This window comes from Blennius ocellaris, assembly GCF_963422515.1.
Source record: "Blennius ocellaris genome assembly, chromosome: 7".
Taxonomy (NCBI): domain Eukaryota; kingdom Metazoa; phylum Chordata; class Actinopteri; order Blenniiformes; family Blenniidae; genus Blennius; species Blennius ocellaris.
The window spans coordinates 10,482,209-10,504,708 of NC_137656.1; the positions used below are offsets into that span (position 1 = coordinate 10,482,209).

The 22,500-nt window shown below is 42.7% G+C and overlaps 1 protein-coding gene across 2 annotated transcripts in view; it reads right to left on the minus strand.

Moving 5' to 3' along the window:
- Positions 1 to 2,139: 2,139 nt before the first annotated feature.
- dmxl1 (Dmx like 1) overlaps positions 2,140 to 22,500 on the minus strand; it is a 53,623-nt gene continuing 33,262 nt past the window's right edge. The window contains exons 32-51 of one of the 2 annotated variants that reach the window (XM_080499279.1): positions 21,726 to 21,917; positions 21,213 to 21,289; positions 18,949 to 19,070; positions 16,790 to 17,047; positions 16,207 to 16,409; positions 15,800 to 15,948; positions 15,476 to 15,561; positions 15,160 to 15,361; positions 14,585 to 14,702; positions 14,124 to 14,186; positions 12,463 to 12,549; positions 11,476 to 11,594; positions 10,629 to 10,776; positions 7,406 to 7,466; positions 6,787 to 6,914; positions 6,149 to 6,226; positions 5,948 to 6,039; positions 5,717 to 5,769; positions 4,923 to 5,140; positions 2,140 to 2,640 (exon numbers count right to left, since the gene is read on the minus strand). In XM_080499279.1, the coding sequence (XP_080355405.1) occupies positions 2,416 to 2,640; positions 4,923 to 5,140; positions 5,717 to 5,769; positions 5,948 to 6,039; positions 6,149 to 6,226; positions 6,787 to 6,914; positions 7,406 to 7,466; positions 10,629 to 10,776; positions 11,476 to 11,594; positions 12,463 to 12,549; positions 14,124 to 14,186; positions 14,585 to 14,702; positions 15,160 to 15,361; positions 15,476 to 15,561; positions 15,800 to 15,948; positions 16,207 to 16,409; positions 16,790 to 17,047; positions 18,949 to 19,070; positions 21,213 to 21,289; positions 21,726 to 21,917 (2,679 nt within the window). In that variant the 3' untranslated portion in view covers positions 2,140 to 2,415. The remainder of the gene's footprint in view (positions 2,641 to 4,922; positions 5,141 to 5,716; positions 5,770 to 5,947; positions 6,040 to 6,148; positions 6,227 to 6,786; positions 6,915 to 7,405; positions 7,467 to 10,628; positions 10,777 to 11,475; positions 11,595 to 12,462; positions 12,550 to 14,123; positions 14,187 to 14,584; positions 14,703 to 15,159; positions 15,362 to 15,475; positions 15,562 to 15,799; positions 15,949 to 16,206; positions 16,410 to 16,789; positions 17,048 to 18,948; positions 19,071 to 21,212; positions 21,290 to 21,725; positions 21,918 to 22,500) is intronic. The other variant, XM_080499280.1, reaches the window with a different exon arrangement.

A 22,500-nucleotide genomic window follows, 5' to 3' on the forward strand; every position in this document is an offset into this window, starting at 1 on the left:
ATTGACGGACGACCTCGACCGCGAGATTGCTTTCGTACAACAGCTACATCGATACGTCTTCGTTTCTCCAGTGGATGAAAGCAGGTTCCACCTTGAACGTCTCAGCAGAACACAATTCAATCTGGAAACGTTTTGGAGTGGAGAAGTTAAGATAAGTACAGGATCCAGAGGAGTCTGATTCCAAACGTCACAGCAAATGATACGATCAAATCTCTCATTGGGTGTCGGAAAGATTCACTTCACTACTTAAATTCTCTGAATTGACTTTATTTTCTGCTGATGCCTTACTGAGTACTACTGCAGTTTAACAAACATGACATTTACATGAAAAGCATTAACTGGGAATATTAAATATAAAATAGCTTCAATAAACTATAAATGTTCTTCTGGGGTTTATTTGTCTCTTCAGGATGAACAGATTTGAAGGTGGTTCGTTTTAATGCATTAGATTCATCGTAACATACAAAGGAAATAAAAAAAGAAAAACGTACTTTGATGATACATAACTCTTTTATTACATCAGTACATGTTCTTTATATTATACACTGATTTATACAATATCTTCATTATAAAATTAGAATCATCTGATCAAATTCACATTTGCAAGATTGAGGGGAAAAACAAAACAAAAGAAAGCAGGAACTCTTGCTTTTGTGGATTTTGCTAGATGTGCTCACGCAGCAGCTCGGACCTGAACACCTCCACCAACTGAAACTGATCCAAAGTGTTTGATAAAACGTTCGCCAGTGTCTGCAGGAGCACTTCCTGTTTAGCTTTGTACAACGGTTTCATGGTTGGAAACCACTTAGATTTGTGGGGGGAGAATAAAAAACTAAACAAAAAACAACCAGTTACCCAACAATCGGACGACATCTGCCTTTTGATCGATCAGTCTAAAATCCTACACACAAATATATTTCATAAATATACCTGTTTATACACAATATTCTTCATGAAGTGGCTTTCGTCCACCTGCGGCTGATTATTTTATGCTGGGAAGCTTCGCCGATGAACCTGTGTATTTACAGAACTACAATAAACCCTGAAATCAAAGCGAACGTTTTTCTCTTTCCTTACACGAGCAGCCCGACGAGGGTCGACGGCTGCTTAGCTTAATGGATTATACTCCTCTATAGGATTCTAATCTAACTTAGATTACATCTTCTGAGCGTGTAGTGACGGCAATTGGATGAAAAGAAAAGTGAAAGCTCTTCCTACAAATGAAGAGAACAGCAGGCCTGCCGCTGAAAAGAGAAAACTACAAGGCAAAGCAAAGCGTCCGCATGGCCGGTGTGTGTGTGTGTGTGTGTGTGTGTGTGTGGTCGCTGGAATAAAACACTTTTAACAAAAGCAGATCTTCTCTTCTTCACCCCACCCCTACCGGTTTCCATTGTCATCAGCAAAGTGTCCTGCTACATGTTCAAACAGCTCCGAATAAAAAGGGCCTTGTCCAGTTAAAGCTACTTTGTGCAACGACACTTGATATTAGCGGGGGGCCGGGCGGTTACGAGAACCGAGTGTGGTTGGCAGAAGTTCAGAGGTTTAAGGACACTTAATAATATAGATATACTGGAGTAATAACACCACCGGGTTCAATCCAGGCCGGGAGAAAACAAACACTGCACTATAGAGAGAGAGGAATAATATCTGATCAGCAGACACTTTTATTGTCGGTCTGCTTCGATCTTTGTGCGTCACACTCGTTTAGCTTCACTTGTTTGTGCAAATACACACAGAGAGGTTTGGTGCGTTGAGGCAGTCCGTATGTGGAGAGTCAAATCTGTGACGAGAGTTTCAGTCTGCAGCGGAGGTCGAGGAGGAGGCCGACTCAAGCCCTGCGCTCCGTGGAGGGATTGAATTTAATAAAAGAAACTTTGAACACAGCAGGTAGAGAGGCGTGTGTGTGTGTGTGTGTGTGTGTGTGTGTGTGTTACTTTGAAGTGAACTAACAAATTTCCCCCAAACTGTCAAAGTGCCGCTCTAAACTGAAGCCATGTTTTATCATTCAGAACAATCGGAGCGACAGACGAGCGGCTTCAACGTGGAACCGACAGCCGGTAGTTTCCTTCAGTGCGGCGCCTCGTCGCTGGCGTCTTCCTCCTCCCGCAAGAATGCCGGGATGCGGCGGCGGAGGGTTGGGAGCTGTGCTTGGATGCTGCGTTGTGCTGAGCCAGTTCACCAGAGCTGGATTGATGGGGGAACTGAAGAGAAGGTGAGATGAAGGAAGAAGCTTGTAGATCCAGTCTGGCCCCCCCGCTGCCGCTCCGTCTCCAGCTTATTGTGCAAACAAAGAAGAAGAAGGAAAAAAAAAAAAAAAAAAGACGACAAGTCTGGGTTGTTGGTCCGATCCTCCCGTCGTATACCCTGTAGAGCTCCCGTTCGGCCTTCGCTCCGCAATAGTTCGATGGTTCCCGTCTATATGAAGAAGCGCACGTCGCTCTTGAGGTGGTTGTTGTTGACGCTGAAGCGGTTGGGGAGGAGCCTCATCTTCATGGTGCCGTCGGCGCCACAGGAGAAGATGTGGCCGGCCGGCCCCACCTCGAGCTGCATCACGCCGGTGCCCAGGTTCCTGAAGAGCGACTGGCGGGCGTGCTCGTTGGGGAAGGTGTAGAGCGGGCACTGCGTCGCCAGGCTCCAGATCTGTGGGTTGGAGGAGACGTCCATGTCGGGACGGAAACGTTACATCCAAGGCAAAAAACAAACATTAAACAACTAATTATCCATTTTCTGTAAAAAAAAAAAAAAAAAAATTAAAATAGGCACCAACTCCTGCTCTAGTGACTTTTGTTAAATGCTGCCATGCTATTTTTAGATTTGCTCCCGTCCAGACTGAAACATCGGCGCACGTCACATGGCTTCCCATAATTCCTTCAATATATCCTGCAACTGCCAAGGTTGTTAACCACCTTCTCTTCTACAGTTGTCTTTTATTTACTCCGTTTTCGTTTTCTCTTTATGCGTGCTGGGAATAGGCCTCCTCCCTGACCCCGTAATGTTCCTGCTCGTCCTCCTCCATCCCGAGTCACCGTCACTCAAAATGTCCGGTCGGTCCTTTACATCTCTGCTCACGTCCCAAACGGAGGTCGACTTGGCTTTAATGCCGCATGTGGATGGAAACGGGAGGAAATCAAGAGACGATCGGTCAGATTGGCCCGGGAAATTTCTCTCACTCTTCATGAATATTGACACTGGACTTGTCAACCGGTGTGCAAATCAAACATCTAACCTTGAGTTTTCTTCACCTTGCAGACATGGAGCTTTTAGATGAAATAGATGCTGCTAAAAAATTCAAAGCGTCAGTGAATTGACTCTATTTTAAAGGATCAAAGGTTTCAGGTTTGAAGTGCTGACATGCTATGACGTGTTGTTTTGAGGATTTTCAGTAATCCATACCTTTGCAACTGTCGACTAACTATTCAAAAAGGTAAATAGGTTGAATTAAATGAACGACAATCACTTGATCACATGAGCAGGTCTGCTTCTAAAGCCTCTATATTGTAGAAAGTTGTTGGCTTCTCTGGAGATTTATTTGGCCGGCAGCATCTACACGTTTGGCTCATAGACTGTTTAGAACACAGAGAAGTAAAAAAATTAAAATAAAAAAACTACCAGAAAGCAGAGACAGAGAGCTTTGGGTTCATATTCTAGTTACTCCACATTCATTGCTCTTGTTTTGATCAGTGAAGAGCCTTCAAATCAAATTCATTTTAATCCAGGCCTCTTAGGCGTACTTAAAGTCTTAAACAGGTGGAACCACATCGTTCTAATAATTCTAATAGTTCTAAGGTGCACTTGAGGTAAAGCTTTTCATCACGAACATCGTGACATGAACAAGCCTGGGATGAAGAGACAGACCGTCGCTGCTGCGTTTGGTTTCTTCACAGGATTTGCTGATAAAGAGAAAAAAATATTGAATATCAGCAACTTGCTCCTGCCGCAGATGAGCGGCGAGGATCCAGGCGAAGACGATGATTAGCTCCCAGCAACTTGCATTGTTTGATTTGTATTCCCAGCCTGGGAGCTTTATTATTTGATAAGGCATTTCAGAGACTTAAGTCTGTATATATTAGTTAATCCTACTGTCCTGTGGTCTCTCATCAAACACTTTCCAAAGCTTCGGAATGCGCAGCCCAATCATGTTCAAATTCCAGACAGCCAATATCCAATTAATGACTTCAGATGAGAAACATCACACACAGCTTTGCTGGGCTTTTTCTTCTTCTTCTTCTTCTTCTTCTTTTTTTTTGTGAAGAATCATCCTGAATTGAAAGCGGTTTGAATTTCAAGCAGACGTGCACTGCGCCGTTCCCTCTGCGCGCTCGTGACGTGACACTTCCTCCTCGCAGTGACGGCTGTGTGATCGGCGCCAACATATTCAAGTGGAGAAGATAAAATAGCCGCTGGCCGTGGAAATATATTAGCGGACGACGCCCTTCAAAAAGCTCTTCCTTTGACTTTTCCGCCGTCCCTCTGCGTTCACCTTAAACCCTGCTCGCCATCAGTCACGCCGCCGACCCGAGCAGGTGGTTAATCAGAAGTGACGTTGGGTTTCCAGCGACATTGGCGGGTCAGTCCAGTGGCTGTCCGTGTGGAGGAGAGTCACAGACGCCCTGCGGGACTCCCACGTTTCACTTTGTGTGCAGGAAATGATCAAAAGTATTTTTAGGATTACTGTTCCCCACTGAAACGCTCATAGAAAATGGATGACTTTCTAAAAAAAGGCTCGCGCCCGAAAACCTACAATTCTTTTCCCCGTCTGGCGAGCCGTCTGCTCTCCGCCTACAAAGGCTGAGAGTTATTCATGTATTCTGAAGATATCTAAGCCCCTCGCCCCACATCAGCGGCGTGCCTCTCCAAATGTCGTATTTATTCAAGGGAAATGTACTTAATGGGCCTGATGAAAGCCCGGCCAGTCACAATACCTTAATGTTGCCCTCAGCCGAGCCGCTGATGAAGCAGTCCTCGGTGGGATCCACCGCCAGCGCTTTGACCGGTGAGTCATGGGCCTGGAAGCTCTGCCGCTGGTGCCGGTGGGACAGCTCCAGGATGCCGATCCAGCCCTTCCTCCCGCCCGTGATGAGCAGCTGCTGCCGGGGCGCCATCGAAAGCACCGTGGCTCCGGTCTCATGGCAGCAGAAAGCTGAGGAGGAGGAGGAGGAATGAAAAGGAGGAAGAGGAGAGGGAGAGCAAAGTAAAACTCGGTGTCACTTAAATTCATGTTATACGTCTAATAATCAAAGGAGAGCTTCACGAGATCGTCCATAAGCGTCGAGGAGCCTGTTGGATATACTGAGGCGGTCAAACCAGTGACTTGGTGGCCATGCGGCCACACGTGAAAACGTTTTACTGGTGAATCTCAAACGCTTTGGGGTGGCAGTGAGGATGGTGCCGGATGGGAGGAGCAGGCAGAAATGATTTGTGTAAATAGTGATAAACCACGATACTTCGGCTTTAAATTTGTCTTATCTTAAAATAAATACTGGTGTATTTTGTTAACGAAATATATTCCATTTAGACAACATTTTGAAGCTGTGAATCATAAATAGTATCAATAGCAGAGAAGGTCAGTTTCATACTTTCCCAAATTGCCAAATATTGTGTTCAGTCGATATTTGGTAAAAAAAAACAAAACAAAAAAAAAAACAAGCTGAAATTGATTCTTGTATACAAACGAGGTTTAAAATGTTAAATGTTATGGGCTCAAGCAGCGTCTTACCGTGTACGAGGCTGTTTGCAGGCGTCACCAGCGTGTCCCACAGACACACGTTCCTGTGGAGCCGCAGAAGAGGAAGAAGAAGAAGAAGCACAAGGCCATTCATTCCACCACTGTAATCACCGGGCCGACTGCTGTCGGCTACAGCGGAGCGACGACTAATGAGATGTGGCATCCGGTTCAATTGGGAAGCAGGAACTCTGGAGGGAAATACTCGCTCAGAGAGCGCCGTACCTGTTGTCGGTGGAAAGACCCGCAGTGGCGATGAGAGAGGAGGAACCCACAAAGACAAAGTCGTGAGCCGTCTTGTTGTGGCACTGCAAGGTCTGGCGGAGAGAAATAAAGACGGCGGTTGGTAATAGAGACGGCGACAACAGATGACAGGGGAGATAAAAACACGGGGAGATTCAAGTGGATGAGCCGTGACGATCTTACCAGGTACGGTTTGGGAGCATTCCCACTCGTGTTGGTTTGCCAGAGACTCAAAGCTCCATCGGCGTCTACGATACCAAACTGAACACACATGCAGACGGCAGATGTCAGACTTTCCTGCAATTTTTTTTTTATTGACAGACCGTCAGCTTCTCTTCCTGTGTTTACACAAGCATGGAGAACAATAACTTCCTCCCGGTGATCTGGATTGTTCATAAATTATCCTCCAAAACGCGCCAACGCCCTTTATGAGTCCGAGCAGCGCTTACATAACTGAAATCAAGTGAGCCTGCATGTCTCATCTTATCCCGATTTTGTTCCTCCGAAGCATATTTCACTCTCCTGGCCAGAACAAGCAGATAAGATAGTGCTGGCACAGGAGAGGCACCATCTGAGAAAATTATTTGCTCGAGGCGAGTGCCTGAGTTCAGAGCAGTTGAATCACTCAGCTGAAGAACAATATGTGCTGAAGCCAAACTCCCCACTGTGGTTTGTGCCCGACTGGCAAACGCCGCGAGAGGGAGAGTGAAAATCTACTGAATTGGATCAGTATGCAGAGTGCAGAGTGGTCCCACATCAGTACAGCGTTCAACCCCCCCGACGAGAACACATATACTCAGGTGTGCATGTGACCTCCAAACCTTGTTTCCTTGGTGGTTGAATCGTATCCTGGTGACTCTGGAGTTGCCCGGACTTCTGAAGCAGATGATCTGCTGGGAGTGACCCCACTCAAACATCCTCACGCTGCCATCCTGAGCTCCCGTCAGGTCTGACAAACAGGGAACAAAACAAAACAAAACAAAAAATATATATACAGAATCTGGCAGCGGCTCAAATCTCGATCCCAGTGAGTTCCTGGGTCTCAACAGGAAGCCCTGGCACGTCCTCGCTCCCAAGATCATCCGTTTCATAATTGATTAAGGAAACCCGGTCATCTTGAAAGGGTTTGACAGCCGTTTTCACCACCTGCTGGGAATTACTCCGCCGAAACATCTTACAGCTGTTTCGCTGCTCTGCAGTTTGACCGGAAAATACAAGGTTGTAGCGAGTGCGCTCACTCAAGACTTTTCCGAAACCGCAGCAGCTCGGGGACCAGGAGAAGAAAATAGCACAGCTGAACATGAGAGAAACTTTTCGGGTGAGGTAGCCCCCCCCCCATCCCCCCGAAGGCAGGTTTTAACACAGGCTGTGACGACTGAACAGTAATTTAAAAGGAGGATTCTCCTCGGATCTACCGACAGACGCCACAGTCCTACTTACAGTATGGCAGCGTGGGATGGGAGGTCATTCTTCTCACGTTGTTTATATTTCTCTTGATCATCTGGGAAAAGAAATGTGAAAGAGAAGAGGAGTACAACTCAGAAGAGTATAAATAGGACTGCATGATGGTAAATATTAAAAAAAACAAAAACAGGTATGCAGTGATGCAATATCCAAGTTTTAAAGAATATATTCATGGTTGCCATTTCAGTCAGTTAAAATAATGATTTTGACTCTTTAGGACTTTTACAGACATATTCTAAAGGATATTCATGAATGGCTGTCAGCAATAAATTAATGTTGATAATTAACAAGTAAAATAGGCCACAGAGGATTACTCTTCTTCTCACTTAATTAAGAACGTACCCAAATATTGTATATTTCATACAGAGCAAAATAGCTGCAACATGACTGTATATTGTCGTTTACTTTTTCCTCCCATGTTGTATGTTAAATGTAGCAGAAAGCTTTCATCACTGCCATTATATCTCCTCATCCGCACAGTTGTGGTCAGACTGTGAGGCGGTTGGATGTTTCTTATGCAACTGAATCGGATCAGACCAGGTTTGATCTCCGTCCTGGTTCAGAGGAGCCTGATGTGCTAATTTGCAGGTCATTCATTATTCTGCAGATGTTTGAAACTCCCGTGTCCTTAAGACCAACCTCCTTGAACGTCTGCTGTGCTCTTTCAACAAACCCAAGTCGACTGAAGTCCAGCTTTGCTTGACTGTAATTTGACCCCAGTATCATTGTCTTGCTGCTCTGCAAGGAGTCATCACTTTGTGACATTGAGACCCAAATCACACTCAAACTGTAGGTACTGTGCGTACGAGGGAAAAGTATTTAACAGTTACTTCACCATATCTCGATTCTCATCTCCAAAATGTAAAACCTTTCCTCGTCATTATTCACCAAGTTTTGAAAACTGGAGCTCAGACTCGTTTGATTTTCCGGCTCACTGATTTGTTCTCTGGACGAAATGTCTGCGGTTAGATCACAACACCGCCACCTAGCAGGCAAGGAAGGGAAACATTTGAACTGTGAGATTTGTCTTATTATACTGAGACTCTTAATAATGTAACACATTCCGACAGTATAATTTATCATGAATGGAATAAACCCATCTATGCCTTAATATCTATCGCATTTTAATACTGTTTCAATGTACATTTAATCTGGGCCGGTTTCAAAAGTGACGAGAGACGGGAACTAAACGAATCAAATTGGGGATCTTTGAAAAGTAGACCAACACAGGCCATGGAAAAAGAAGGGAATGCAAAGTGCTCAACCACTAAAGTGCAGTCAAAGGCAGAGTTCACATCGGTACAAAGCTGAAAGCAAATTTTTTTGTTTTGACAGCTGAGCAGACAATTTCACTCCTGAACATCATTAAATGCGATGGGAAGCCGCGGGAACGCTCCTCGTTGTGTTGATAACTATTCATGCGACTTATCGCCTCATCATTTATTTAATAAACTTGATTGCCTTCTGAACCACAAGCTAATAATTAGGAGTCACACCCAAACACCGATCTCAAGGGGATTCATTAGTGAACATTTAAAGGTGTTTGATCTATTATCATGTGTGGAATAATCACTTTAAACTACTGCGGCTCGGTTGTTTTTTGCTGTCCTCTGTTATGACAGTTGGCACACAGACTCAGACATTAACAGCAAAGTCTGCCAAGTGTTTTATTTACTATTGTCACAGGATCTTTCCTGTTCCAACCTTGAGCAAACGGCTCGGAGAAGCCATAACCATGCAGAGTGGCTCTCACCATCAAGCCAGGGATCGAACCGGTTGTAATCAACAAACATGACTCATGTCGACTTGGTTCAAAGACACTGCTACAACCACACTCAAACCAGTCTCCCTCCCCGCTTCTAATGCCAAGTCTCTCTGCAAAGCAGCTTTCACACACTTTCTTACAGAATAAACGAGAGATTTAAACGCCGTCGCACAAGCTGTGGCAGCCGACAACATCTTTGGCGTTTTTGTAAGTCAATGAGGGGACTTAATGCTGGTTGTCATGTTGCTTTTGGCAAACTGGGCGCAGACAAGGATGAATTATTAATTTACGTCATTTAAACTGCTTTGAGGATTTTGGTTTGAATACAAAGGAGGGCAGAACCAGAGCAACAGACATCAAATAATTCCAGAAAAGCAGCAAGGAGCTTTCATAAACACAGAGCTTGCAGGGTGTACACACTTTACACGACGTCTGGGATTGATCAATTTCCTAATATTAGAGCAACAACTTGCACTGATCTACAATTGATGCAAATCAGCACATATTGAGTCAGCCTCAGCTTTTAGTGTCTCTTTATCTTCTTTTCATCTCTCATAAACATCTTTTAAATGAGAGAAATTGTTGAAAGCAGTTTTAAATGAATGTCTACAAATGTGAATCTGACATTGATGCAAACTTGATTTGCAGCGACAGATACTGTGGAAGTTCAATCTGATTTTAAGGTTGAATTGTGTTGTTTAATCATTTAGTACTGGTAGTAAAGTCTCAAAGACTCTTTCTTTGGTTTGTGGAGCTACAAACTTTACTCATTTAAAAGTAAAACAACCATTGTCATATTGTCTCCCTCTGTGTGCGTGACTTTCTCTTGTTCTGCCAGTGTTCTCTTATTATAGTTCTCTCTTGTTATTTTATCACTCTAATTTGCCCGCAGGTGAAAATGTATGCGTGTTTGTCCGTCTTGGACCTTGGACGTGGATGCCGTCAGGATGTGCCTGTAGTCACCTTCACCATTCACCCATTGCCAGCTGGGACTGGCTCCTGCCAGATGATAGATGAATAGCTATATGAGGAAGCAACCTTTTGTCTTTTTTTAGTGAATCCCAAAAAAAATAAAAGAAACTGAGCATACAACAGGAACAGCATCACATGATCATCATCACCGAAGCAACACAGTGCTTTTTCATAACTGGCAATTTCTGCCTGACAATTAAGCTTTCGTTTGTTGATTAAGTTAAAAAATGGAGCTATTGAACTGTAGCAATATATTTATATGCTACGTTAGAAAACCCGTGCTGTAGCAAGTCCTCGTTCTATCAATGTGTACACAAGCTGTTGCCAGTGTTTGTTGTGGAAAGCTTTGCTAATGAAGACCAAGAGGATTGGTATGATCATTGCAAGAACCTTCACTGGGTTTTGGGAATTTATTGTATCTGATTGAGAAGCTTTCAGAAAGAAGTCAGGTGTGGAACTTACCACAGCCGCCCCTCTGCCCGTCTGCATGCCTCCGAGCCACGGCACATTGATGGGGGTCCCGGGGCTGCTGTGGGTGTACGGCGTGGTACCATGGAGGGCTGCAAAGTCGTCACGCGCATGGACCACCAGGAAATCATCCCCACCGACACTACAGCCAAAAACATGAGTCACAAAGAGTTGTGCAGAAAGCTCCTCAGAAAGCCATTTATATTAAAGGGGCTTCTCACTGCAGCACGACTGACAAACAAGCTGTGAGAGCTAACTTTAGAAAGAGGAAGAACAAGGAGTCCTGCAACAGATGGTGTGGCTCCGATCTTCAAAACAAGAAGTCAGTCTGGCATTACATGAAAAGACAATTCACAAAAGTGTGTGCAAGTGTGCAGAGTTTACTTAATTTTTTTTCATACATATATGCATTCCGCACTCTTTATCATGTAAACCAATACAATTCTCCAAACATTCTCACTTACTCTTATAGTGCTTGTGACTTCTGTACAGACTTCTGCACAGTGCATTTATTTTCGAGACAGATTCTAGTCGTTTGAATTAGGGAGAGGAAGGTAAAGTTATTATTCTTAGGAGGAAATATTTTTTTGAAAAAACAAAAAGACCATATTGAGAGATTTTTCCATATTTCATGAAGGAGCTACAATATACATGCATACATCTTTTACCACACGGACACACTGTGCAGATGCTTGTATTACTCCCACAGAACCGTTCCGAAAGCAGCCATGCAGTTGCAGGTATTTGGGTGAATCGATGTTACTCTGGCTGAACTCACAGCTGGTGGTCACAAGTACATCCAGCGTATGAAAGCGTATACACAAGCACAGTGGTTTCCTACCCTTTGACTTCAGCATCATCATCATCGACCCATGTCAGAATCTGTGTGGCCAAGATGGATGACACATCCAACTCCTGAATGTCATGGGTGGAGGCCATGACTAAACAATTACGGTTTGCCTGAGAGGAAGAAGGAAAAGAAAGGAAAGAGAGAGATGGGGGAAGGAAAACCCGGTCAGTCTTGACACGTGTGTAAAATCAGAAACGTTAGAGGATCCAAGGAGCGAGACAAAGACTTCTTTAAAGTCGTGGCAACCTGTGGAGAACTTTCTCTTTTGATCATAGCGGAGGAGAAGCCGGTGCTGCTGCTTTACAGTGGATAAATAACCAGCCAAGGCTCACACAGTCTGAACCTGACCCTCTATCAAACAAGGAAAACAAACATCAAAAAGGGCAGGACTGTGCAGTAAGAGTTGTACCAGCAGCTAAAGGAATTCTATATGTATCGACTGCTTATATTATGGATTTAGTTTTTTTGTGGAGAGTTGTTACCAGGCACAGCCGGGCTAAAATTACGTTAGCATTTAGTTCTAATCACCTCAGAACAAACGTTTCAGTCTTCTTGCGAGACTGACTGTAGCCACTGCCAGCTCCTATTTTTGGCTGCACAGTTTTTCGAAGACTCACGTATGACATTCTTGATTAGAGCAGTTTAAATGGAAAATAAGTGAAGGGATGATACAGACACTGAGGTATGCAGCTTAAAAGATATTTGACATTTATCAGTCTACAATACTTCAGTGTTTACTCTGAGTACATGCAGTTTGTGTTCATATATCCATGTCCAATAGACAAAACTGTTTTAATTTGAAACTAACACACTGCCTTTCATAGTAATGGTTGAATATCATCAATAAGCAAACTGAATCAGACTCATTATATTGAAGAGGGCAGTTTTTGACGACCAGTTAAGTTGTCATCAGTTAATCCGCCTCTCTTCTCTCAGGTATTTGGTGTACTCCACTCACTTCTGTGTCGAAGTTTTTACCTTGTTGATGGCGAATGCTGTGATGATGTCAGATTCCTTATGGATGATGCGCGCTTTCCCTCCAGGGCTGCCCAGATCTGACTCAGTCTGCAAACAACAGAAAACACCAACGTTACAAATCGTCACCATGAAGACTCAAACCATTACAACATTATCAAACACTTCATGCAGACAAACAACTGCCAGAACTTCCCTTCATGTGAAGGGACTGATGACCCGACAAGATCCATGAGTAGGATTAGGAAATTCAGGAGTCAAACTGAGTCCTCTCAGAGTTTTCTTCACTTTGTGTTTTGTGTGGTTCATGAGCTGGTGTTAACCAGCAACATAAGTTACTGCTATTATGCAGAATTGGGAAGAAAAAAACCCAACAAACTCTCGAACAATGAGCACAAGTAAACACTGCTATAGAGGCCTTCAGGGATACTGACAGTGAAGTAAACAATACTGTATGTTGCTAAGAGATGGTGAAACCTATTCAAGATAAGATAAACATCATTTAAACACGAGTCTGAACTGAAGTCCTTGGTGCATTTATTCAAGAGGAAAAGACCATGTCTTTTATGTCTTTTTCTGTTACGTGGAATGACGTTAAACTCGACTCGCAGAAATCTAAATGTGGTGGTTTGCCATTTACGGCGATCACATAATCCCCATAGGACGCAGATTCACTGTGACAGCATTGGGCCCCATTAATCAGAAGCTATTCAGCTTCATAGCATGTCCACCGAGAGACTGGGTTAATTAACACTGCGCTAAATGGAGAAAGCTCTAACGTGGCAGCTTGCACAGCGAGAGCCTGAAGATTAGAAAACCTCCACGAAGCATCAGTGTACAGTGCAATTCAAAATTTATGGCTCATATTCACATGAATATTTAGACAGCTAAATGTAAGATTAATATCAAAGTGACAGGAGCATTCGCAGTTCATGGCCCTTAACGAACTTGTACTGTAATTCTGTCAAGATCCCAGTTTAATATTTGAGATTATATATGGCGAATCACATTTGCTGCTCTGCACCAGGAGGCGAAAATAAGAAACATATTGCTGCTCCCTTCACATCGCCAAACACTGGTACGATTCCTCCCTCCCGTTGGTACAGTAGTGCTGAATCTTTCATGTGGTGTCACATGCTCACAACACTGTTCACTCAGGGGTCTTGTCAAATCAAGAGTTAAACACACATTTTACAAAACACACAACAAAACCTCTGGAAAAAAAAAAAAACTACCTGAACTGCAGGTTTCAAAGATTTGAATCAAAGCAATGCTGTTGTTTTGCTTGATAATAACGTCATACTCTGTGATGATAAACTGTGATCAAACAACTTTGAAAAACTACAAACGCTTTAGCTGTTAATTGTAAACAAAAGCAATAAGGAGGAATTTTCCCAGTCGGTTCGTCCGTCAAAACCAGCTCTGTTTGTTTTCTTTTCAGATTAAAAAGGTACAGCAACAAGCTGATTTTTTTTTTAATCTCAGTATCTGTGCCAAACGGAATATTTATCCTTCAAAGTCTGAAGAAAAAGCAAAGGTTGTTAAAATCCAACCCAATCCGTGGTATTCTATCTAATTGAAAATCGTCAATTTGTCAAGCTTTGCAGAAGATACTGAATCCTGTCCCACTCCATTAAGCAGCAATTGAGCTGAAGTAGCAATACCTGATTGTTTCCTGTCTCGTCCATCCCTGAACATTTCATATTGTCAGTCTGATCCTCGACCGACTTTATATGAGCGGCGAAGTGGCACACGGGGTAGACACACACACACACACAAAACACAAAACATACAACAACAAGTGGTAAAACATGCAGACACACAGAGGCTGAATTATTGTGCTGTTAATCAAACATGGTGTAATTATATGAATTAAAATGAAATCATCATCATGCAACTTGGAGGAGGTCATAATACGCAGGAGTCTGCATGCAGAACAAAAACAACACAAGTACAACAATAAGGGATGTGAAAGCAATACTGGTGAATCTGTGGGTAAATACGTGTATACGGGAGATTTGATCACAACAAAATAGTTAGTGTTATTTTGTGAACACAATGAGCTGGCGGCACTTCCTGGAGACGTCTCATGCAGCAAGAGGACGTGGTCGAGACCACAATGTACCTGACTTGTGCCGGGTTTCTTAGTGAAGATGTTTCTGATAAAGGTCTCCTGGACTTCATCCTGCTTCACCAGGAACAGCCATAAACGTTTGACGGGCAGTGCAGAGTGGTGGCTCGTCCTGAAAACGTCAACAACAACAACAACACAATGGTCCATGAATCCCGAAATGGATCAGAAGCGTCATTTCGAGTTTGAACTGTTTGTGATGACCTGGAAACTTTACTAAATCTAAAGCTCCAGGCGAGACAAATAAAATATACACAGTTGTTTTTCCAAGAACAGTGAATCCCTGCTGTATGCACCGCACACGTCTTTTGAAATTCTGCTGGAATAAATCCGAGTGGAAATATATGTGTAGTTTACACAAAGCTTTGTACGATATATTGGAATGAATGAGCCGTACAGGATTTTTTTTATTGTGGCAATATTAAATCATCATGGAAAGAAAGATCTGCTCCACAAAACATTTTAAGGCTTTACAGGCTGATAAATGTAGAATAATTGTGTACTTTGATTCAAATGAAGTGGATTACAAAGTTGAAATTGTGGTGATGATCCTGAGTTCATTTTGGTACCTGAATGGAGTGTTGGACGGCTCAAACAGGGCTTTGTGTCTGAGCAGGGCAGGGCCGGTTGTGGCCGTTTCATCCTGGAAATGAGTGGAAATGTACTTTGAAGGAGGGCCCCCGAAGATCTCCAGCCTCTTCTGAAGCACCTGCTCCCAACGCTGCAGCGTCTTCAGCACGGTGTGACACAGTGGAGATCCCACAGGCAGATCTGTGTTCAAAGGCAAAAGCAGACGCACACAAACAAGGAGGCAATGAGGTTAACACTTATCTACATCCTGGCCGTTGCGACGTCAGAGGGCTGGTGGTGTGGGGCAGTGTTTACCTAATAGATCATATCCTGCCATGGGGTAAAAGGACTTTAGGTTGACCAACACCAGCTGGACCATAGCCAGACGCATCAAACACCAACTAGAAAGTGAGACGGCAATTACAATTCAGATTAGAGTTCTGAACAGGAACGCTAAAAGTCACCATCAAAAACATGGAAGACATCAAGCAGCGCTCGACTCGATGTGAAGCCGAGCTCAGACGCTGCACGAATGAATAAAGGTGCAAAAAAAAAAACACACGCAGAGGGTCGAACTCGGCAGACTGACGATGATGAGTCACTGGACGCAGCAACATCAAGTCGGGTCTGTGTCATTACCTGTAGGAGTTGTGGTTGGAATGTTCTTTCTGTGGAGAATTGGGGTCAAACACATCTTCATATTCATCCTCTTCATCATATTCATCTTCACTGTCTTGGCTGTCCTCTGAGTCATATTCGATTCTGTTTTCGTAGGGCGGCAGCGAAGGCTAAGATGAAAACAAACAGCAGAGAGACACTTTTAGATAAATAAAAACACCCATTGACAAAAATATTGTTTTTCTTTTAAGGCTTGGTGCTGTGAAAGTTAAATAATTCTTTATTTCACAGTACCTTAGAGTGATTTGGAGTATCTAACATAAATAACTCCAGATATGGAAAATATTCCAAATAAAAACAATTTATTCAGGACAAACTCGGTCAAGAGACATCACAGGCACAGGTTTTTCTCAGGGTGTCGGGGTTACCTTGGTGATGAAATAGTCCCAGATGCTCAGCTCTGGAGGGACAAATCGCTCTTTAAAGACAGGAGTCGCTTCCTGTTCCACAACAGGGCCTTGCCTGGGACTGGAAGGTCCCTCCCTCTCTACCCCAGACTCTTCTTTGGACCCGCCTCGTGACGAGAGGAGCTTGAATCGTCTCGACTTCTTGTCGGAGCCACTTGGGGAGGCTGCGTTGTTGATAGATACAGTTAGATGGCTCTCTCAGCTGCCATCACACACCTACGTACTTGCTAATGTTGACACCGCATACAAGAAGCAGCCTGTAAAACCTAAAATAAATACCTGAATGGCAAACAATAATTTGAAATTCTTGGGATTTTAGCAAATGGCTTCCATCTGATTTTCTCTGCCAGTCATTAGAGAGCAGCACAGACAGTGTGTGAGGTTAACAGCTGTCACATTTCAGGTTAATGACTTCACTATGGTGTACAGATGGGATTCAACTCAATTTAGCAGGACTAATTTGATTTGGGTCATGTCCAAAAAAAAAAAAAAAAAGCCACAGGCACAAACCCCCCCCCCCCCCGACAAAATCTACAATAAGCACCTGGTGGGGGTGTTCTTGTCGGACTGTTTGGTTTCGACATGACAGGCGTGCGGGCGCCTCCGCCAAACACCGTCACCCAGAGCTTGCTGTTGAGGGGGTGGGCCACGATGCGAAACAGCTCGTTGCTGGAGTGAGTGGCCAATCCGTGAACAAACAAACTGAGGAAGACGGCAGTCAGGGTCTCGCACAGCAGCACGGCTAAGCCGGGCTGGCTCTCCTCACCTGCTGAGCTCAACAGGCGGATCAGAGAGGCAATACCTGATAGGGGGGGTGGGGGGAAGCAAAAGACAGACCTCGGTCATTCAGGAAAGCAGTTAAAGATTTAACATGGAAAAATACTGTCGGACTCCAAATTATGTAATGGTACTGTGGTAACATTTTCTTTGGGTAAACAAGTTCAGAAAATGAATGCCGTCTGTTATTTCGTACTATGAAACGTAAACACACATAAAGACCCAGATGATATTACCATGACAACAACCACAGGCAAGATGAATTATTTGAACTGATCCCACATGACCAATCCCGCTGATGTAAAGTCTCTGAAGTGCAGCGACTTAATGGTTTGATTTGCAACATTCCTGCTATAAAATAACGAACATGATTAAGTCTATTATTGGTCCGATGATTACAATCTCTATTTCTGGTACTTTGAATTTAACCACTTAAAGGCCGCGCAACAAGCCACTCTGCTCTTGTTTGTGCTGCAGACTTGTGACAGAGTGTGATTATTCATTGCCGTCTGATGTGCGTTCTGTCACCGAAGCTGCCCACATAAAGTGCAAATGCACATTTCTCTGAGACGTTTGCCTGCGAGGCCTTCTGCCACACAGAATTATGGTAAAGGGAAAGATGACAGGGGCTGAGTTTCTGTTAAGAAGGCTTTCTCAGTGGAAGCCCTGAAGGCAAACTTTACCCACGTGCCAACTGCACAAGTAAAGACAACAACTCCCATGATGCCCATGCTGCTGCACAACTCACGCCGTCTTTGTTCTGGTTATGCCTGAGAGGGCCCCGTTGGGATGAAAGTGTGTGTGCACTGTTTAAACGCTATGGTGACATGGCTGTTTAACCCTTTAGCAGGTCAGTGGCATTATCTCGCAGTTTTAGCATTTATTATTGTTTCTTTCAAATAAATATTGATAAAAAGGTCAATTAAACACTACACCATGTGCATACCTTGTGCTGAATGATGACATGAGATGCATGTAGGATTTCAGGATTTTGTAAAACAATGACTGATTTTGCTGGTTTTCATTTTTCACGAAAGCATAAACGCTGTTGTTTTACACCCATTTGATGCATTTCTTTTCGCAAAAAGTACTTGCAATGAATATAAAGCTAGTCCAAGTAAAATTTGCAAATCCTTTGATTTATACTAGGGTCATTTTGCTCAAAGATGTACAGAATGAAGCTAACTTATAACATGTCACAAAAATCTATATATGCCGTGTGAAGATTAGACCCAAAAATATGAATATCTGAGATTTGTATCCATTTGAAACTGGTTTTGAGGTATGTAAATGACATGTTATTTATTTGTGAGTTTATAAAGTGACAAACATATTAAAGTAACCAAACCTTTAAACATCCATTAAGGTTTTACATGTTCAATAGCCAAGGTTTTATGTCCTATAAATGTTATGGTACTACTGTACCAAAACAGTGAGCCTTAACCAGAGCTACTTGGATTACATTATGGCCTGCCCCAAAGTGCATGACAAATACAAGCACCAGGTAAGGAATTTCTACTCATAATACAGGTGGTCGGTCGTCAAGATCACGAAGAAGAACCGTTTCTTAATTTGGCAATTGATGCTCACGAAGAATTCCCTTTCATCTTAGACTCAGTAAATTGTGGTTCCTGTATTATTGGCAGTGAATGAATGCATTTATATTAGCAAGAAAAAAGTTTCTTGCTAATAAAAAAAAAGTTCTTTAAAAATTCTTTATCAATTTATTTCATTATTGTGAAATAATGCGGCCTTGCGATCAGGGATATCTTTCAATCGGACCAATACAGTATTTGAAATGATGTTTCCATCTTCAAATGAGCTTTAAACTGAAAACCAAAGGCATAATAACTTTAAGTGGTGTCATGGAGAAGAAGATGTTCCTTTTGAATCACTGAAAAATGAGTTTGTTTCGACTTGATTTACCTGGCCACTGTGCCGGAGAAGTGTTGGGCTGAACCGACTCGTCCATGCTGACGGTGCGGAGCGGCTGCTTCTGCGAGAGCAACACGCTCTGATACACGGTGCCAGTGAAATCGTTCACGTGGCTGAGGGAGAAACGAGTCCCACAGAGTTGGTACGACAACACCAAGCAAAAACATTTACATTAAACATGAAACGCAGTGCTGAAAAGAGAAATGCTAAAATGTAGGGTAGCTGTAAATACATAATACCAAATTGTTTTTCCCACTTTAAACTTAACTTGGTCGTGAATTCTTAGCTGTTTTGCAAGGTGGTGAAAAACTGAGGTCGTCTGTCTTAACTATTCTGTTTGGTAATTGAGCTTCCTGATGAAGAAAACATCAAGCGCTTACATCAAGTGGCTTTTGGAGAAGAAAAAAAAAAAAGATGAATGTTGGGGAGAAACTTTACTTTTTATTTATTTTTTAACAGAAAATGTGGAAAGCTTAACCCTCCAGAGAGTTTATTACCTAACACTTAGTAAGAGCCTCTTTTCAGCTTCTGTGAAGTAAACCAATTAGATTTTCATCAAAAAGAATTGAAAAGGTGACGAGAACGTCATTCAGTGGAGGGAGGAGCAATCACATCCCTACAGTGATGAAGACACAATTAATATACGAGTGCAGGCAGATAATCCGACGAGCATTAAAAATATTGAGTCGATAATAGATACATAAATTACACATCTGTAATGTGATGATTGTAGGAACAAAGAGCCAAAGATTAATAAAGATATCATCTACTTGACAACTCACTTTCTGAAACCTACATCCATGAAACATCTATTAAAAAAAATAAATAAAAAATCACTCTTACACTTGCTCAGGACAGAGAAAAAAAAATAGAAGGGACATTTCATCAAACCTCAGTAGCGACACACCAGGAGAGTTTATATGGTAATTAGCATAACAAAGACGGTGCTAATTTAGAAATAGCCCAGCTAATTTAGCTAGACTCCTCTGCTTCAAACAGTGTGATAATTGTGTGCGTGTGTTGATGAGAAGATGCAACAGCAATTCCTCATTTGATCGTATCACTTAAGATTTCAATGAAGTCTGATATACCAAGGTCGGAGAAGTTGCCCTGAAAGAATGATGAATGTTTTTGCTCCTATTCAGGAAACAAAAAAAAAAGGAAAACAAAAGGAGAAAACTCCTCCTCTTCATCGAATAATTTAACTGATACAAGCAATTCTGCCCTCTGTGACGGCAGCTCTGTGGCTTAAGGTCCCAGTTTGGTGAAGCATTAGTTCAAATAATTCGGGACGTCATCAAACAATCTGGCAGAACTATGACAGGAAACCACAGAGCAGCACAGCTGTAAGTCAAATGTGTTCTTCTCAGAAAGAATCCCGTAATCACACACACACACACACACGCGCGTTTATTCATCAACCCAAAGTTTGAATCCTACCGGGTTGTTGTCAAAGTGATTGGGAGATATGCTACATGAGAGTCTTAAATAAACAATGTTAGTCCCATCTGTCAAAACCAAAAATCTGATTAAGTATTTACAATAGGAATGACAAACTGCAGCCTGCCAGCTTTCATAATTCATTCTCAACATGATCAGAACAGACAAGTGACTGTCACATTTCTGCTCTAGATACATGCAACACTTCTTTCTTTATGCCTTATGTCGTAAACACTATAGCACATTGCAAAGCCAGAAGTAAGAACAGGCCGAGATCACCTCAAAAAAGAAAATGTTCTGCCTGTTTTCTGGTGTTATATTTGTTTTTCGACTTGAACTCTATGTGTGCACTACATTTTCATTTGAAAGTAGGCTTAAGTACCAGTAGTTGTGTCCCTTCCCTATTATTTCTTATTATTCTGCTCCAATAAGCCAAAGAACCCTGACAAGCACACACACATTGGGGAAGCGGAGGACACCATTAAAATATGTTGTTACGAGTATTTTGGCTTTGATTCACAAGAAGGAAAAAGAAAAAAAATAGAAGCCTTAAATTAAATTAAACTTGACAGGTTAATAATCTGCATTAATAGAATGTGGTGGAAAATCCCCTACAATGAGCTAAAACCATTTTGAATCAGTTCATAGATTTTTTTTCTTGAATAAAAAAAAAAAAAAAAAAAGTTAGGATCCCAGGGATTTTCTTTGATTTTCAAATTGTTATATATATATATTAAAAAAAAAAGCTTAAAAAGTCATAACATGGCAGTGTACTTTGTTACCAACAAAAAAACATAGATAAATGCAACAATCACCTGTAGGTGTGTCCATCGCACAGACACTGATATATGCAGGCGGACAAGGACGCAGCCAATGTGTGCATCACGGAGATCTGGAAAAAGCATAAAACAATTTAGTTTAATGAGGGTTGTTTTTGTAGTACACAGCAGCTTTGTTCAGCTCTCCAGCATTTTTTGATTGACGGTGAAAAGCCTCACGATTTTGTTGACTCATATCAGACTCTACTGAGAAGTTAAGCCGAGGCAAAAGTCAAGCAAATATTCAACTTGCATGAATCTGTCCGATAGATAAACATTGACGTTGCATATTGTCTGCAAAATTAGCTAGAAAACGTATACGTTTAATTCAAACTGATGTATAAATGTGTGCTCACGACAGTGCAGGCTTTTGCTTGACAAACTTGTCTGTAGATGTCGTCGCTAATCGACACTGCAGAAGGTTACCTTGTCTCCTTGAATGACTCTCCCAATAAAATTAAATCAAAGCTCTTCCAGCGACATGACCATGCAGTTGAAAGACTGCCTCACCTCGTTGTTAACGAAGTCTGGGTGTGGGGGAGAGTCGAGTGCATTGATGGTTTGCAAGATGTCGTGGGTGAGATTGGTGAGGTAGACCATGGGATTGGCCACCACGGTTTTCACGCTGGCTGTACAGGCCATCAGGAGAGGGATGGAGGAGGACTGGGAGCTCAGCGTCACTGCAGACTGAGTGGAGTCATCCTGTGAGCACAAACCAGATAGGGGGCACGGCGAGATCATTACGGCAGATTTAACGCCGACACATACACCCGGAGAAAGACATATTTCAAATGTCACACTTTGAAAAACAAAACCTAAAAATGAATGCAGAAATAGTCAACTATCTTTTTTTAGAGGGTAAAAGAGAGAAAGCGTACAAAGAGAGCTGGGAACTGAAAGTTACTGCCTTGAATTGCAGAGACGCCAGCCGTTACCCGAGTTGTAATAAAGACAAGATGAGCCAACTGCTGGAAATGCCATGGATGATTTCTGCGTACGTTTTTCCAGTGCGTGCGTGAATGGCAGTTCAAGAGCAACACGTTGACAGTGTAGGGGCAACTGGTTTTGTGTGTGTTAATCAGATTCCCAAAGATGCCTCCCAGTGGATACCACAGCAGGCTCATGTTAATCACCTTTGATCAATCACGTTCACTTGTCAGTAACCTCCTTCAAAGAGGATCTACACACCGACTAAAGTCGAGACAAAGCGAGATACAGAAATTTACTCGACAACAACGAAGGAATATGACAGCCGTGGGACAAAAACTGGAAGCAACCCCCCCCC